Source organism: Podarcis melisellensis (genome assembly GCF_964234715.1).
Source record: "Podarcis melisellensis genome assembly, chromosome: 1".
Taxonomy (NCBI): domain Eukaryota; kingdom Metazoa; phylum Chordata; class Lepidosauria; order Squamata; family Lacertidae; genus Podarcis; species Podarcis melisellensis.
Window position 1 is genome coordinate 47,894,416 of NC_138528.1, and position 14,613 is coordinate 47,909,028.

Genomic DNA, 14,613 nt, shown 5'->3' on the forward strand with positions numbered 1-14,613 from the left:
GCACCTGCTGCTGCAGCACTTCCAATGGCCTGCAGTGTTGAACGGCCACTTCCAGACTGTTTGAGGTTTCCAGATCCCTCAGATGACTGGTGCTCAATCTTGTGTTCCACTTTTGCCAGCTCCTTGATCACTTCTTGGTAACGCTCCAAGAATATCAGCTCACCATAGAAAGAAGACGCCTCCAAGCTAAACATAATCGCCACCTGTCATTGTGGAATTGAGAGAAACCACGTACGTACATATTAGGCGGGAGAAGTATTTTTTAATCAATGTTCCAGATGTTCTTTTTTTTGGGGGGGGGAGAATGATAAATTCTCCTCTACTGGCAAGCTCTTTTTTCCTTTTTCTGAAGTTCCAATTGAAACATAGCATATATCCAGAGATTTTTCTAGAAAGATCAGTGAGGCAAATAAAGCTACTGCTACCAGGTTTTCTACCGCGACAGGCTGTGGGTAACCAATACATTTCCAATATTTGTGTGTCTCCTGCTTCTCCCGTCCCAAACTGAATTTCCTTTATTATGTAAACAAAATCTTTTAAAAAAATATTGAAGAAATATTAACTTGCAATCATATCTTAGATATAGAAGGATTAGTAAACCCCTAATATCTTTTCTGGAAGAGGTCCAGACTTAAAACAATCAATTTCCTGAACATAAAAAATAAATAAATCCCTACTAGATCTGGCAGGGGAGGAAGTAGACGGCTGGGAGAGGACCATTTGCCACATCAAGACTGTAGATGCAGAGTCAGCATGCAGAATGTGCACAGAATATCTAGAAACCATGGGAGATTAATCCCATGGCTGCTCTGGACATATAATGGATGCACAAAAACGTCCAGAAGAAACCAGCTACTTTCAAAACAAACACCACGCAGTGGCTATTGAGTTACCTGATGAGCTTCTACGTAGTTACCCCTCAAGATACAGGCAACAAGAAGAGATTCAGGTGGGGAAAGCATCATTGGGATGAGGGAGCTCTGTTGAGGCTTTATCCTGTATTCTACATCACTGCAGCCAGTTAGTGAACTCTCACTTCCATCTAAAAATGGAGGGAAGGTGGAGGGAGGGAGATTTAACAGTTATCAGGTAATCACTATTGAACCTGAACTGGGGAAGATGTACACAAAGTAAGCAGTCGGTGCCAACTCCTGCTGTTTTTGGGTAATTGCAGAACAGTCAAAAGGTTTTTAATTAGTTAAAAATGTTAATGTATGTGCTGTCCTTCAGCATTTTTAACCAGGGTGGCCAACAGTTGATAAAGAAATTAATAATAAAACCCTTAAAAATTATATCTCTGCAGCAGAATAAAAATTAACACTTCAGCAGAATTTCAGAAGAGAAAATAAAGAATATCTTAATATACTGTGCTTCTTTTGAGGGTGATAGGGTGGTTTACAACACAAAGGTGAAAACACAAAATGCATATAACAACAACAAAGAATATTAATCCCCTTCTACAAACACAAATTAATAGGCCATACATTGTTTAATCAGCCAAAGGCTTGGTTATAGAGAAACAGTTTTTGCCTAGCACCTAAGGATATGTAGTGAAGGTGCCAGGTGAGCCTCCCTGAGGAGAGCATTCCACAAATGGGGAACCACTGCAGGAAAGGCCCATTCTCGTGTTGCCACCCTCTTCTCCTGGCTCTTGAAAGACATATGAGCAGGCAGTAGTCATGCCACCATGGAGGGGGCATTTCATGGCAAGCAAAGCACGGCAGTGCGACCAAGGAAGATGCCCATACCTGATGTGCTGGTGAGACTTAACTCACTGCTTGTGCTTGCCAGTGGTGGGTCTGAGGTTCCCTTCTTCTGACCTGAAGAAGAAAACAAGCAGTTTGCGAAACACACTTTGGCCACACAAAGCAATTGAGAACATTTTATTCCAGGTTCCATGGGAATGATGGAAAGAGAGAAGCCAGTAACATTGATATGCTTGTTTGGCCTTTCATCGTTGTTAAAAGTATAGCTTATCAAGCCTTGGGGAGGGAGCCTCAGAGGGGCTTCTCTCTCCCATAGAGGACATTGTCTAGCACTTACAACATAGGGATACTTGTTTTTATTTGGCCCCAAGTCTAACGTGAGCACTGAAAGTTATGCAGTCTGGTTTTTTTAATATATATATTTTAAAGATATATTTTATTAAATTTCCATAAAATTCACATAAACATTCCAATAAATAATGGATTTTTCTTTTATATCATTATATATATATAAAAAAAACGGAGTGCTTTTTCTTTTTTCAACAAAAAAAAATCAGTCTGTTTTTTTATTATAATGATATCAGATTCAGGGCTCTAGTTGTAGACCAGGATGGGTCACAGCCCCACAAATCCCCACGATCACAGACATGAAGTTCTGAAAGAGGGGAGCAGGTTTTCTTATATTTTCTTCACCTCACCTGGCTTTGGCCTTTGAGACGGGCTGTGCCTCCTCTTTGAGCTGGACCCCCTGGTTAAGTTTCCACATGTTTTACTGGGAACACGTTGACCTCCTAGAAGAGCAACAGTCAGCTACTGCGTTGGGACTCCATTATTTATTTCAGTCACAGCACACATTCAACGCAAACAATGACAGCATAAAGTAACCATGCAAGTAGAAGGTAGAAGCTGCCATCTCACATGTTCCGAGCTTAACACACTGAATAAAACCCAAGTTCTCCTTCAAGTATAAAACCATTAAATGATTGAGTTTTAAGTTCTAGCCACAACATTGAAGCTATTGTGTAAACCAGGGGTAGTCAACCTTTTTATACCTACCGCCCACTAATGCATCTTTCCTGATGGTAATATTTCCTTACCAGTGCTCGATGGAAGGAGGATTCAGCTTGTGCTGTAGAACCCCCTACCACCCACCTAGAATCCTGAAACACCCACTAGTGGGCGGTAGGGACCAGATTGACAACCCTGTGTAAACTGACACATTTTACTTCTGGGTGGGCAGTAAGAGCTACATTTTGCAGAGCTCAGGGAATTTACGAAGGGACCTGAACGGTGAGAATTTGTGGCAGATAAGCTAAAAAGAGCACTGGGAAACACTGGAATGGGCTTACTGACAGCAGAGAAGCACCTTCTAATGCAGTCTCACAGTAAGCTGCCTATAATTAGGGACAACCATCAAAAATAATGATGGTTACGCTTGACTTCGGCCGGTGAAACCATTCTGGGCAAACCACATCCACCTGTCCTAGCCCCAGAGTCATACATTAAGTCAGGTGTGGGTAAGGGCTTTGCCAAAAGAGGCATTGCAAGTGCTGCCTTTTGAAACAGCTGCTATAACAAAGGCAGGGGCCTTCATTATAGGCATCTTGTTGCCTGTGAGGTGCTGGCCCTGCCCACCTGTCAAACTGGCCTCACCCACCCCTCTCAAGGCACATCCTAATAAGGATCTGACCCATGGAGCCATGAACATGTGCTCTATTTCTTCCCTGGCTCCTTGACGGTATTAAGATTCTTGCTGCTTGCTTTTCCATTTCAAAGCGCCACTGAAGTAGCAAACCACTTGGAACCCCTTACCTGCATTTCTGTTGCTGAGCACTATTTTGTGCCGCCACTGAGCTTCAGAGAGGTACTTGGAGAGCAGCTGCACACGACAACCAAAGCCATCTCTGTTAACAGACACATTCAAGCAGTCCAGCAGTGCAAGCTCTTCCTGAGCCACATGCTTCGAGTCCCAGGGGGAAGAGCCCTCCATTTCTTTCAGATGGTCCTGGAGCATGTTGAGAATGATCTCCATTGCTACATCATCCGCTAAAAACCCAGAGGTGTCACGGACGAAATGCTTCAAATCCAGATGGCTCCAGCTGAAGGACTCACATTTGTTACTATCTGACTGCAAATCTTGCAGCTTTGGGATGCTGAGCTGCTCGTAAGATATACCGTAGGCAGTGCATGTCTCAGGTCTCCTTCCAGGCTCTGCCGAGTGCTGTGGACTCGCCGAGGTGGAAGAGCCTTGGCTAGCACAACGCTCAAGCCTCCTGACGGCACAGTTCTTTTTCTCGAGGACAGACTCTTCTGTGTTGTCCTCCTCGTGGGGATCATCACTGCAGAGGTCGCTGTAGGAGACAAAGAGCAAGGAGAAGATGTTCTCCAGGAGTTCCAGGCGTAGAGGAACAGGGACAGTCCTTAAAAACTGCTGGCACTTGGCAAGATACTGAGCAAAGAGACCTGCATAATCTGCATTTGGGAAAACAAAACATTAGAAACAGATTTACTATTTCCCCTGCTCTCCTCATTCAAGGACTAGACGCTCAAGATAAAGGTAACTATGGAACTATGGGAGTCATGCACCCTGACCTCTCTAGCCCTGTCTTCTTCCACTTCTTCCTCCTCCAGCGCTTTCTTCTACCCTTTCTACCTTCTCCCCCATCACATTTTATGACTTCCCTAGGAAACCCCTACACGTACCCCCTTGTAAGTTCTTTGGGGTAGGGACCTATCATATCTGTTCTTTGCAAAGCACACAGATGGTGCAGAATATATAAAAACCTCTTTACATAACAAACCTCTTAGGGCATGCCAATATCCAGTATGAATATGTACGATAAACCTTTATATTGTTTACAAAAACAAAACTCAAGAGGGGGAAAAGCCTCTAACTTTAATGTTTGCCTGCTGAAGATGCAGAAATATAAATGCGCCTGAAAATTAGGCAACATTCATATCCCAGCCACCTGTCTTAAATGCCCCCAGCTTAAAAACTCTCCTGAGGGTTTTGATGCAGCCACAGAATAAAGAAGGCAGCATTTAGTTGGACATTCAACATCACTTAGGCAGCACTGGCCATTTCCAAAAACAGAATGCAGGCTGTGCCTTACACCAAGTCAGAGAGTCGATGCGTCTAAGTCAGTGACTGGCAGCAGCTCTCCAGGGTTTTCAGGGAGAGGGTCCTTTCCAGCCCTAGAGACTCTGGGGATTGAACCCAGTACCTTCTGCATGCAAGTCATGTGCTTTACCACTAAGCTACAGCTCTTGCCCTGACACATTAGCCCATCTCATCCAGATAATAGAAGCAGGGTACAGAATTAGACCAGCAGCACTAGGACAAGGGAGTCAAAGAGAAGGAGTCTACGGATTCATGTCTAACTCAATCTATAAATATAACCCAAATGCTATCCTCAACTGTGAGCCCATATTAAATAATTCAATTCACAGCTTATCAGGAAAACAGTTAACATTTTGACCTTGTGCAACAGCTATTGTGCTATTTTACACATTTGTAAAAATAAAAAAGATGTATTGCTCCTACAGTAAGGGTGAATTCTCAGCACAAGGCCTCCACAAATCAGCCCATGGGTATACCCAAACCTTCCACATATGATTGCAATTGCCAATGTAAACTTTCCCTCAGCTTGAAAAGGATTTTTATATAACTGTAAAGGGATAAAAAAGGGGAAAATATGCTGTAATACTTCCCTATACGTTATGGTCCACCTATTCCAGTTTGTGCACTCATAAAGTCTCCTTGTAGCAGCAATGAATGGCTTTAAGGAGAGTGGAAGAAAGAGAAGTGCATGTGGCACCTGCCCCTCCATAAAGGCTTACAGCTTAGTGGGCCAGAGTGTGGTACCCAAAGAGCTAAACCTCTGGGGCAATGCCTTGCTACTTTGGCTCACCCTACACCAGCGAGGGCCAAACTTGGCCCTCCAGCTGTTTTGGGACTACAACTCCCATCATCCCTAGCTAAATGGTCAGGGATGATGGGAATTATAGTCCCAAAACAGCTGGAGGGCCAAGTTTGGCCATCACTGCCCTACACCTCTAGAAATCACTTACTGATCCTAAGGACTCCTTTCCACACCTTTACCCATAAATCCTTACTTGGTGATCATCTCCTTCCATAAATCCCACCTTTCCCCTACGAAGTCTGGGCTAGTGGAGAGATCACTGCTAAAGAAATTGATGGGGCAAAGGAACGAAAGCACACCATTCCAACCGATCATGGTGAAATGATGGCACAGCAGATTGCAACCTCTCTTCCTGCACCAGCATTACAGTTCTGGGGAAGAAAACTATTCAGGTGTTTCTTGTTCTGCAGAAAGAAGTAGATGAACACCGAATAAAAAGCAACAATGACTTTTGTTACAAGGTATGTAGAAGCTACCAGACCTGGGCAAAGGGGCTGATCTGCAGATTTGCATTTGCCAGGAATCTCCTCAGGGAGGCCATTGACAAAAAAGTTCCTGCAGTCTTTGCAGTGTGAATCTTTGTGTGCATTGACACAGAGGGCGTATATGGCATATTTCATGGCACAAAATGCCTGGAAAAGAATGAGATTGCGACGCAGGCTCAAATGACTGGAAGCTGCCATCACTGTTGAATCTAAAAAAAGAAAGAGAAAGTGGGAAATGGGAAATGGAAAGTTGAGTTTGCTCAGCTGTAGGGAAGTTATTAACATTTCCATTGTTTCCAGAGCCTGGAATCAGTGCTCCCACCCAATTCCAAACAAGGTTAGAGAAGCTGCAGACCAACAACTGGTGTAGCACATGGGGTTGTGTGTGTGTAAGAGAAGTAAAAATAGAGAAACAGGTTGGGGCTGTATTGTGAGTGGATGTGGGCTTTAACCTTTTATCCTCATTGCAGCCCCAACAGAAATGGTCTCTGTCTATACCTTCATTTCACAATGAGAAGAGAGCTTTGAATTGTACCAGTGGGAGACCCCCCCCGAAACAGTAAACACACACACATGGTTCCAATTAGGACCACAGCAGGAACAAAGGCTTGCAGTTCACCTCCCTGCGTGCCACAGTCCCCATCTGTCTCATCCCCATACACAATGGCTATTAATGTCACCTAAAAAAACCACGCACACCAGTTCATGATTTGCTTTCACTTTCAAAGAATCATGGCCTAGCATTCTGTAGGAACCAATCTTTGGTTAGTTTCTAAACAAGCCAACATCAAACTATGTGCTATGAAGCTGGCTTCTTTAACTGACCATAGTTTTCTTTCAAACCACAGTCTCTGGTTCGTAGGCGACACTAAGCTAAGATTCTTAGAAACTCAAAAGAAAATGCTAGCAAAGCCCTCCTTGCCATGATAAACAATAGTGTATCCAACAAACAGGTTAGATGGACACTTGGTTATATCTACAGCCATCTCTCCCCCCCCCCCCCATTTACCAGGAGCTTCTTCAGTGTCCCTGGCTGGAATTGCCTGAAGAAGTTCAGTGACAGCTTCTTCGTTCAGGGCCACAAGATTAGTAAGATGGTGCAGAAAGTAAAGGGATGTGTGGGACTCCAAACTGTGCAAGTGCTGCAGAAGAACCTTCTCTGGGATAATATTACTGCAAGAGAAAAGAAGCCTAGTTTCAATGGCAGCAAGATTAGCTTGTAAGTGCACATTTTTTCAAGAGAAGGCTTCACAACACTCTGATTCAGATTTGTCTGCATGAAGTCTTTTATATACCTGTTAAGGGGAATGTAAGTTGAGTGCTTAATGTGTGTAGCAAGTGGCCATTGCACACATTCCCCAGGCCTCATGGACATCAACCATGATGTGCACATCCATCCTTGCAGAACATGCATATATCAAATGAATTTTATGCTTTCTCCAGCCATTGTGCATAATTCTCAACAGGTTTCCCCACCACCACCATGCTGTTACCTATTCTGTTGAATACACCATTCAAGAACTTCCACTTGGGCACACAGTCCATCACAGAAGTCTTTTAATACTGAGTCATTGTGGAGACCCTGTTAAAAAGAAATAGGTTTGCATCCATTCAAAGCAAAAAAGCCCTCCAATTCCTCTTCTTAAGAAACTGACTGGAATCAAAGCAAGGAAAACATTGTGCCTTCCCCTCACAGGCTTGATAAGGCCTGACGTACCTGAGATTTGTGAAGAGTCCACAGAAGCATTTTTGCCGATTCTAAACTGTGACACTGAGTCCACCCTAACAATATCAGGAGGCGACTGAGGTGGCTGAATTCTTGCTGTAGTAAACTGTTGAGGCTGGAGAAGTCTTCCCTTTTCAATAAAGTTAATGCTGTACCCTAGAGAAAAGAACCACTTGTTTGTTTTAAGACTGTGGAATGCCTGAGTGGGAAGCAGAGTTAAAATTGCAAAGTTAAATTTGCAAATGTTAAAAACAGTTCTAAGAAATTTTTCATGTTCTGTTCCTCTGGCCTGTAGGGAAGTAGCCCCTGGAAAATGTATGGATAACATATGCTATTACCACCCCCTCTCTTAGTTCAAAATGACTCCTTCAGGAGTTTATGTAGACACAAATCATTCTAGCATAATGATCCAAAACCTGTACTGGGCATGGACCAATTCAAAGGGACTACGGCTATGAAGAATGCATGCCTTGTATGTGTTAAGGTTCCATGTTCAATCGAGAGCATCTTGGGTACAAAGACCCTTTATTGAGATCTCAGAGAGCTAGCTATTGTTAATTGGGTTGGACAGTACTTACAGTGAATGTTCAGCCTGACTCCACAGAAGCAGATGCTAATATCTATATTAAGTGCTTCAACTCACTTAAATCCCATTCACCTTTATACACTATTTACACTTGTTTCAGACCTTTTCAAAGGCACCATTTCATAACATATGAAGGGTGTTACCCATAGCAAGCCCCTTGATTTAGATAGGTAAGCCCACCTTCAAAAATAAACAAATCCAAGAAAGAAATACCTAAGTTACACCATTAATCAGAGTAAGCATCTACATGAAGCACATAGAGTTCTAGTTTGCAGTTCACTGACTTAACTATTAAGGCACTAAAACTGCAGCACATTTGCCAAAGATCTTGATAATAAAGCTGGTAGTGAGTTCACAAAGTTCTTTGCCTAACTCAGAAACAATGGCAGCCACATGATCCATTACTCAACTCCTATGTGAATGTCTCATAAGTGATTTACCAGAATTTGTTCCAAAAAGTGCTTGTTGCTGCTCAGGCAGTAGAAATACGCAGCTTTCCAAGAAGGAGCGTGTTCACGATCCAAGAACAATGCCATCACTGCCCGCTCTACATCCAGCTGTTCAGATGTACCTGAAACACCCATAAGTTGGGTTAATTTCACATATAGTTAAGACACAGAATAGCACCAAGATGAGCAGGCTCTCTATACATTTTAGCTACAGTCACCAATTATCTCCTGGTTAAACTAAGCCAACAGTTATCATTGCACAGCAAAGAGAACATGCAAATTTAAACAAACCTTTGCCAGGTGACTTCAGTCCCAGCAGCTTCTCTCTCATCTTCTCAATGAATACACTGCTGAACAGATTGAGCAAGGCATGGCTGTCTTTCCTGAGCAGACAGCCAAGCAGCCTCTCTTCTTTCAGCGGGCTCCGCTCAGCCCAACAGGCATCCAGAAGTTCTCGGCAGAGAAGCCGTAGCTCTCCAGTCTGATTCTCCACCTCCAAATTCAACATGCCAAGGGCATGATAAATTTCATCCACGGCCTCGCTCCCACCAGATTCCAACAACTCTGGATTTAGCTGGAGTCGCTTCAAATATTTTAGGGACTCCCAGAGAAAGTCAACGAAGATGTGTTGTGGAGAGCTGCTGTGTGAGAGCGAAGAGCTCTGCTCGGCAGAATCTCTCTGAAGAAGCTCCAAGATGGCTTGCAGCTTCCGAGGAGCCTGCAACAGCATCTTTCGGAGAGCAGAGAACACCTCGGCACTGAATAGCTGCACGGCTCCATCTCTCGGCTTCCTATTTGGCCCATGCCTGTTTCCAAAAGCTTCATATAGTTCCTGGGGAAATAGCTGGATTAACAGAAGATTCTTTCCACAAATACAACTGAGAGACGTAAAGAGGTAAGCAGATATATAAAATATGGAGGAACTGTCAACAGCATTGCCCCAGTTTACACTGGGGGTCTAAGAGAGCCCCAAACATAGTTAAACATCTGCAGCTGGACAGCCCCATTCCAACTCTATCTGCTTAATGCAGCTACAAGGATTCTTCATGTAGCACCAGAGGAGAAATGATGTTGTTGGGTGCCTGAGACTTCCTTGCTCCTCTCTGGTGCTACAAGAAGTATCCCCTAAGTGGCAGAGAATAAATGAGCTGATGGTGAAAAAACAGAGAAAAGACTGGAAGTAGGTTCCCTAGATGACTGTAGAACCAATAGGTGCTAAAGAGAAGCAGAGATGTCTGGCCACAGTGAGGATCTTTTTAATTCTCCTGCGTGATCTGGGCCATTGTCTGCTATCTAGGCCAAAGAACAAGAACTGCAAACACTATTAATGCTTATAGCTATTGAAAAGAAATCAGTAAGAAGATGCAAAATTGACAGAAACAAGAGGAGAAATAAATGATGGGATGGTGATGCTGTCCAGCAATTAGAGGGTGAAAGGTTCCCCACCCCTGGAGTGGAGAAACTCCCTTTCTCCCCATGCTGCTCCTGCTGATAATGGTGAATTATCAGGTTATTATAACCCCCACTCCCAATCAGAGACACTCTATCCCACTTGTCACACTCTGGTTAGATTTCCTTCATTTTTGCCAGGAAATAGCTTCTTTGCAAGAAAACTTATGAACATGACTGTTAAACAAGTAAAGGGCAGAATGAGCATCAAGCATTTCATTATCAAAATATTTTCACATGTGCTAGCCTCTCTTGTAAATTTATTCTACACCTAAAGAGGGAGCACTTTAAAATTAAAGCAATAGTTATCAGCTTTAAATCATGAAGTGAAGGTTTCAGAAAGCCGTATCAAAAGCTAGTTACATTTTCAAAGGGAAGCTAAACCAGCTGCATCTTGTACAGAAAACCATATGTTTTTCTCTTCTTCTTTCAGTCCTATTTAAGGGGTTTCTCACCACAGCCGTTATGTAGCTGGTTACAGATGCCTGAGTCACATGAGTTTCTGACTGCATTTTGTTAATCATGACACATGATCCTAGAGCACCTTTCTGTTCCACAAACAATTGTTTTCTTTAATGAAGGTTTTTGCACAAGTAGAATGATGTGGTAATATAGGATGCAATAATATATAAAAAAACACCTGGTGACCTCTTAAAACAAGTAGAACTCATAAACAGTGTTCCTGAAAAAATTAAATCAGTTGAACCATTTGGTATTTGATCTCAGGTTGGCGATATCCAGTCCAGAACCGAAAGCAAAGCACTTACAGAAAAAAACTGAGAAGCCTAAGAGTTTGACACTAAGACTCAGAACTTTTCCTATTACAGTGGTACCTCTAGATGCACACAGGATCCGTTCCAGAGCCTCATTCGCATCTAGAAGCAAATGTAACCAGTGATGGCACGTCTGCGCACGTGCGCATCGCTTTTCACCGCTTCTGCGCATGCACGTGACACCATTTTGAGCGTCTGCACATGCGCAAGCGGCAAAACCCGGAAGTAACGCGCTCCGTTACTTCCGGGTTGCCGCGGAGCGCAACTCGAACGCGCTCATCCCAAAGCACATTCAAACCGAGGTATGACTGTACCTTTTGGACCAGAAGACAGAGCTATGCAGATCCACTAGCAGTCTGAACAATATTTCATTATGGACCTTAAAACCGAACTTTTCCGGAATTGATGTGGGCCTAACAATTTTACTACACAAAGGCAGGCAGTTTCCCAACTGTTGTTTATGAGTTATGTTGCAAGGTCCAGAATCCAACATCTAAGACATATTAGGTTAAAAACAAACAACCATCCATCAACCTTCACAAGAGAGGTGACAAAGCGATAATAAAATAAAATCGCAACATAGGAATATACTGTATTTTATACCAAGTCAGACCACTGGTCCATCAAGCTTGGTACAACCGACACAGACTCGAGTTTCAAGCAGGATTCTTTCCCAACCCTTCCTAGAGCTGCCGGAATTTTAACCTGGGGCCTTTTGCATGAAAAGCATGTGCTCTCCCACTCAGCTTGACCCTTCCCCAAATTAATGCATCCAAAGTATGACTGTTCCCCTTGAAGGGATCAGTGACATTCCCAATAATCAGTCATCTTCAGAAGGCTGGAGCTGACTGGCTATAAACTTAAGCATAAGGGGGGAAGCCTCAATGGCAAACATCCATAGAGATGGCAATCAAAACACTCAAGAAAACTAGGTTACGTAGGTTATATTTTTTTAACAAGCCACACAACGTTCACTTAAATAGGCATGGATTCGGACCAACAACTGAAGTGGTGACTGCTCATCTGAATCACAGCCAGCTAACTCCTGGATCACCCCACATTTCATATGAATTCCAGGAGTTGGAATTATCTCACGCCTGTACTGCCCAGCTGAATTCACTGTTCATACACGAGCTTTGCACACATGAGAGCAATATTAAATGTAACGCCTGTTGAACCAAGTTCACCCTCAAGAAGCAATCACACCTTTAGAACAGCATGTGAGACATCCTTTTCTAGTTCTTCTAGTAGAAGCAAGAACTCAGTTTCTCTCTGGAGAGCTTCTGGAACTGTTTTCTGGAGAAAGAGAAAAGAAATTAGAATGATATGTACTAGAATAGGTATGCAAATAAAATACCATATTTTCCCATGTATAACCCCCCCCCCCGTGTATACCCCTATTTTAGGGGACTCAAATTTATGAAAATGGGGGAAGACGACCCCCGTTTTTAACATTATTTTAGAGTAAAAAAAACCCTAGTCTTATACACAGAAAAGTACGGTATATCTAGTGAGCACTTCTTGGTAGACATTTTAGATGTTTTAAAGCTTTTAGGAGCTGGGGAGAGATTGCAATTTATTTTCCAGTCTACTTTGATACTTCCTGCTCAAAGAGACTAATTTCAAATAGACAGACATTCAGCCAACAACGTTTACTTGCCAGTACTTATAAACCAAATATTTGGTTCAATTAGTTTTAAAAAATGACAGCTACAATCTAAGGGAACAATTTATGGGAACCTTGCAGAGAGCTGGAGGGTGGTACTTTTGGGGGGGGGGGCATTGCCAAATCTAAAAGAATGTTTTTGCCCCACTGGTTCAGCAAGACTGCCAACTTTCTTACTGAGTTAACTCCTATGACTATACCAGCTAATTAGCACACAGAAACGAAGCAGAAGATTTTCTTATCACTTTATCCCCATGACAGAATCTATATCTGTGGAAGTTCTGCATGTCAGTCTGCCTTTCAATGCACAAGGGCAGGAACATCAAAAACTTAGAACTGCCACTTGCGTTTTGCAAGAATTGAAAAGAAAGCATCATTATATGCTTCATTTTGCTTTTGCATTGTGGCCTATCCATTCAGAATATCAACAGGACTTGCACTATCAAACTAATTGAAGAAGAGCATAATGTTACAGTCATAGCCAGGCATAGGCAAACTCAGCCCTCCAGATGTTTTGAGACTACAATTCCCATCATCCCTGACCACTGGTCCTGTTAGCTAGGGATCATGGGAGTTGTAGTCCCAAAACATCTGGAGGGCCAAGTTTGCCTATGCCTGGTCATAGCCAAAGCCTTCTTTAATAGCCTTCTGATTTTTTTTGTAATTACTAAAACAGCAGCAATTCTCAAACTTCATTGGGTGCTACAAAATTTTTCAAATTAGGACAAAAGTATTTTCTTATCTGGAATGGAACAGATTTTTTTTACCTGCTCCCATGCAAGCCACGTCTGCAAAACAAGGAGCCAAAACCAAGCAAGTTTTTGAGGACTGTGGTTCGATCCACACCTACAAGGAGATATCCCCAAATTAGTCATTTTCCATACTAAATGCATTTATTTAGAAATCTCAGTAACTTTTGAACTGCTTTGAACTGCAGCTCTAGCAAGAGCAGCTCATAACCCCCCAAAGCAATGGTGCTCAAAGCTCTATCACAATCGAATCCATTCTTGAACAAAGGAAATTCAAAGGGAGACTGCAAGATGAAAGCAGTAAATGGCAGTACGTATATCAAGAGGTTCAGTACTATTGCTTGTCTATGGAATTGCCACAATCATTTGTCATCACATTACATGTGATAACTGACTTACAAATGTCAGGATACCTGTGTTTTCAAACATTGTTTTTTGTGAATCGTCCCTGTTATGTAATTCTTACCATCTTCACATTTCTGCATTCCACTTCCTTCTTTCCTCAAAGTTCACAATCACTCTTCCCCTCTACAAATATCTATGTTCCTGTTAAAACAAAAACAAAAAATTCCTTCCAGTAGCACCTTAAAGACCAACTAAGTTAGTTCTTGGTATGAGCTTTCGTGTTCATGCACACTTCTTCAGATACACACACTTTTGTGTGCATACACACTTCTTCTGTATCTGAAGAAGTGTGCATGCACACGAAAGCTCATACCAAGAACTAACTTAGTTGGTCTTTAAGGTGCTACTGGAAGGAATTTTTTTTGTTTTGACTATGGCAGACCAACACGGCTACCTATCTGTAACTATGTTCCTGTTATTCAGGATAACACTTCATGTATCCAATGGTGAACTGGAGTTGACAGAAGTCAATATCATAATAAATTTGTTACTCAATAACCTTTGTTATTTGTGTTGCAAAAAATTAACACTGCTGCCCTTTTGAAATTAATAAGGAACACACTCAAAACATACTTTAAGGCTGCATTTGCTTACCTGGGAATAAGCCCCACTGAAAATAATGGGACTTTCTTTGGAGCATCTATGTACAGGACTGCACTGTAATATTTTAAAACTTGCAACTTTTTCACACACTTT

General features: G+C 42.5%; 1 protein-coding gene across 4 annotated transcripts in view; it reads right to left on the bottom strand.

Annotated features, from left to right (window-relative positions):
- Positions 1-14,613, bottom strand: part of ZFYVE26 (zinc finger FYVE-type containing 26) — a 43,046-nt gene that overhangs the window by 26,846 nt on the left and 1,587 nt on the right. For 3 of the 4 annotated variants that reach the window (XM_081900410.1, XM_081900408.1, XM_081900409.1), the window contains exons 3-15: positions 13,531-13,609; positions 12,304-12,393; positions 9,167-9,707; positions 8,867-8,997; positions 7,832-7,996; positions 7,608-7,696; positions 7,124-7,287; positions 6,111-6,323; positions 3,519-4,178; positions 2,405-2,497; positions 1,749-1,820; positions 894-1,042; positions 5-203 (exon numbers count right to left, since the gene is read on the bottom strand). In XM_081900410.1, coding sequence (XP_081756536.1) covers positions 5-203; positions 894-1,042; positions 1,749-1,820; positions 2,405-2,497; positions 3,519-4,178; positions 6,111-6,323; positions 7,124-7,287; positions 7,608-7,696; positions 7,832-7,996; positions 8,867-8,997; positions 9,167-9,707; positions 12,304-12,393; positions 13,531-13,609 — 2,645 coding nt within the window. The remainder of the gene's footprint in view (positions 1-4; positions 204-893; positions 1,043-1,748; positions 1,821-2,404; positions 2,498-3,518; positions 4,179-6,110; positions 6,324-7,123; positions 7,288-7,607; positions 7,697-7,831; positions 7,997-8,866; positions 8,998-9,166; positions 9,708-12,303; positions 12,394-13,530; positions 13,610-14,613) is intronic. The other variant, XM_081900411.1, reaches the window with a different exon arrangement.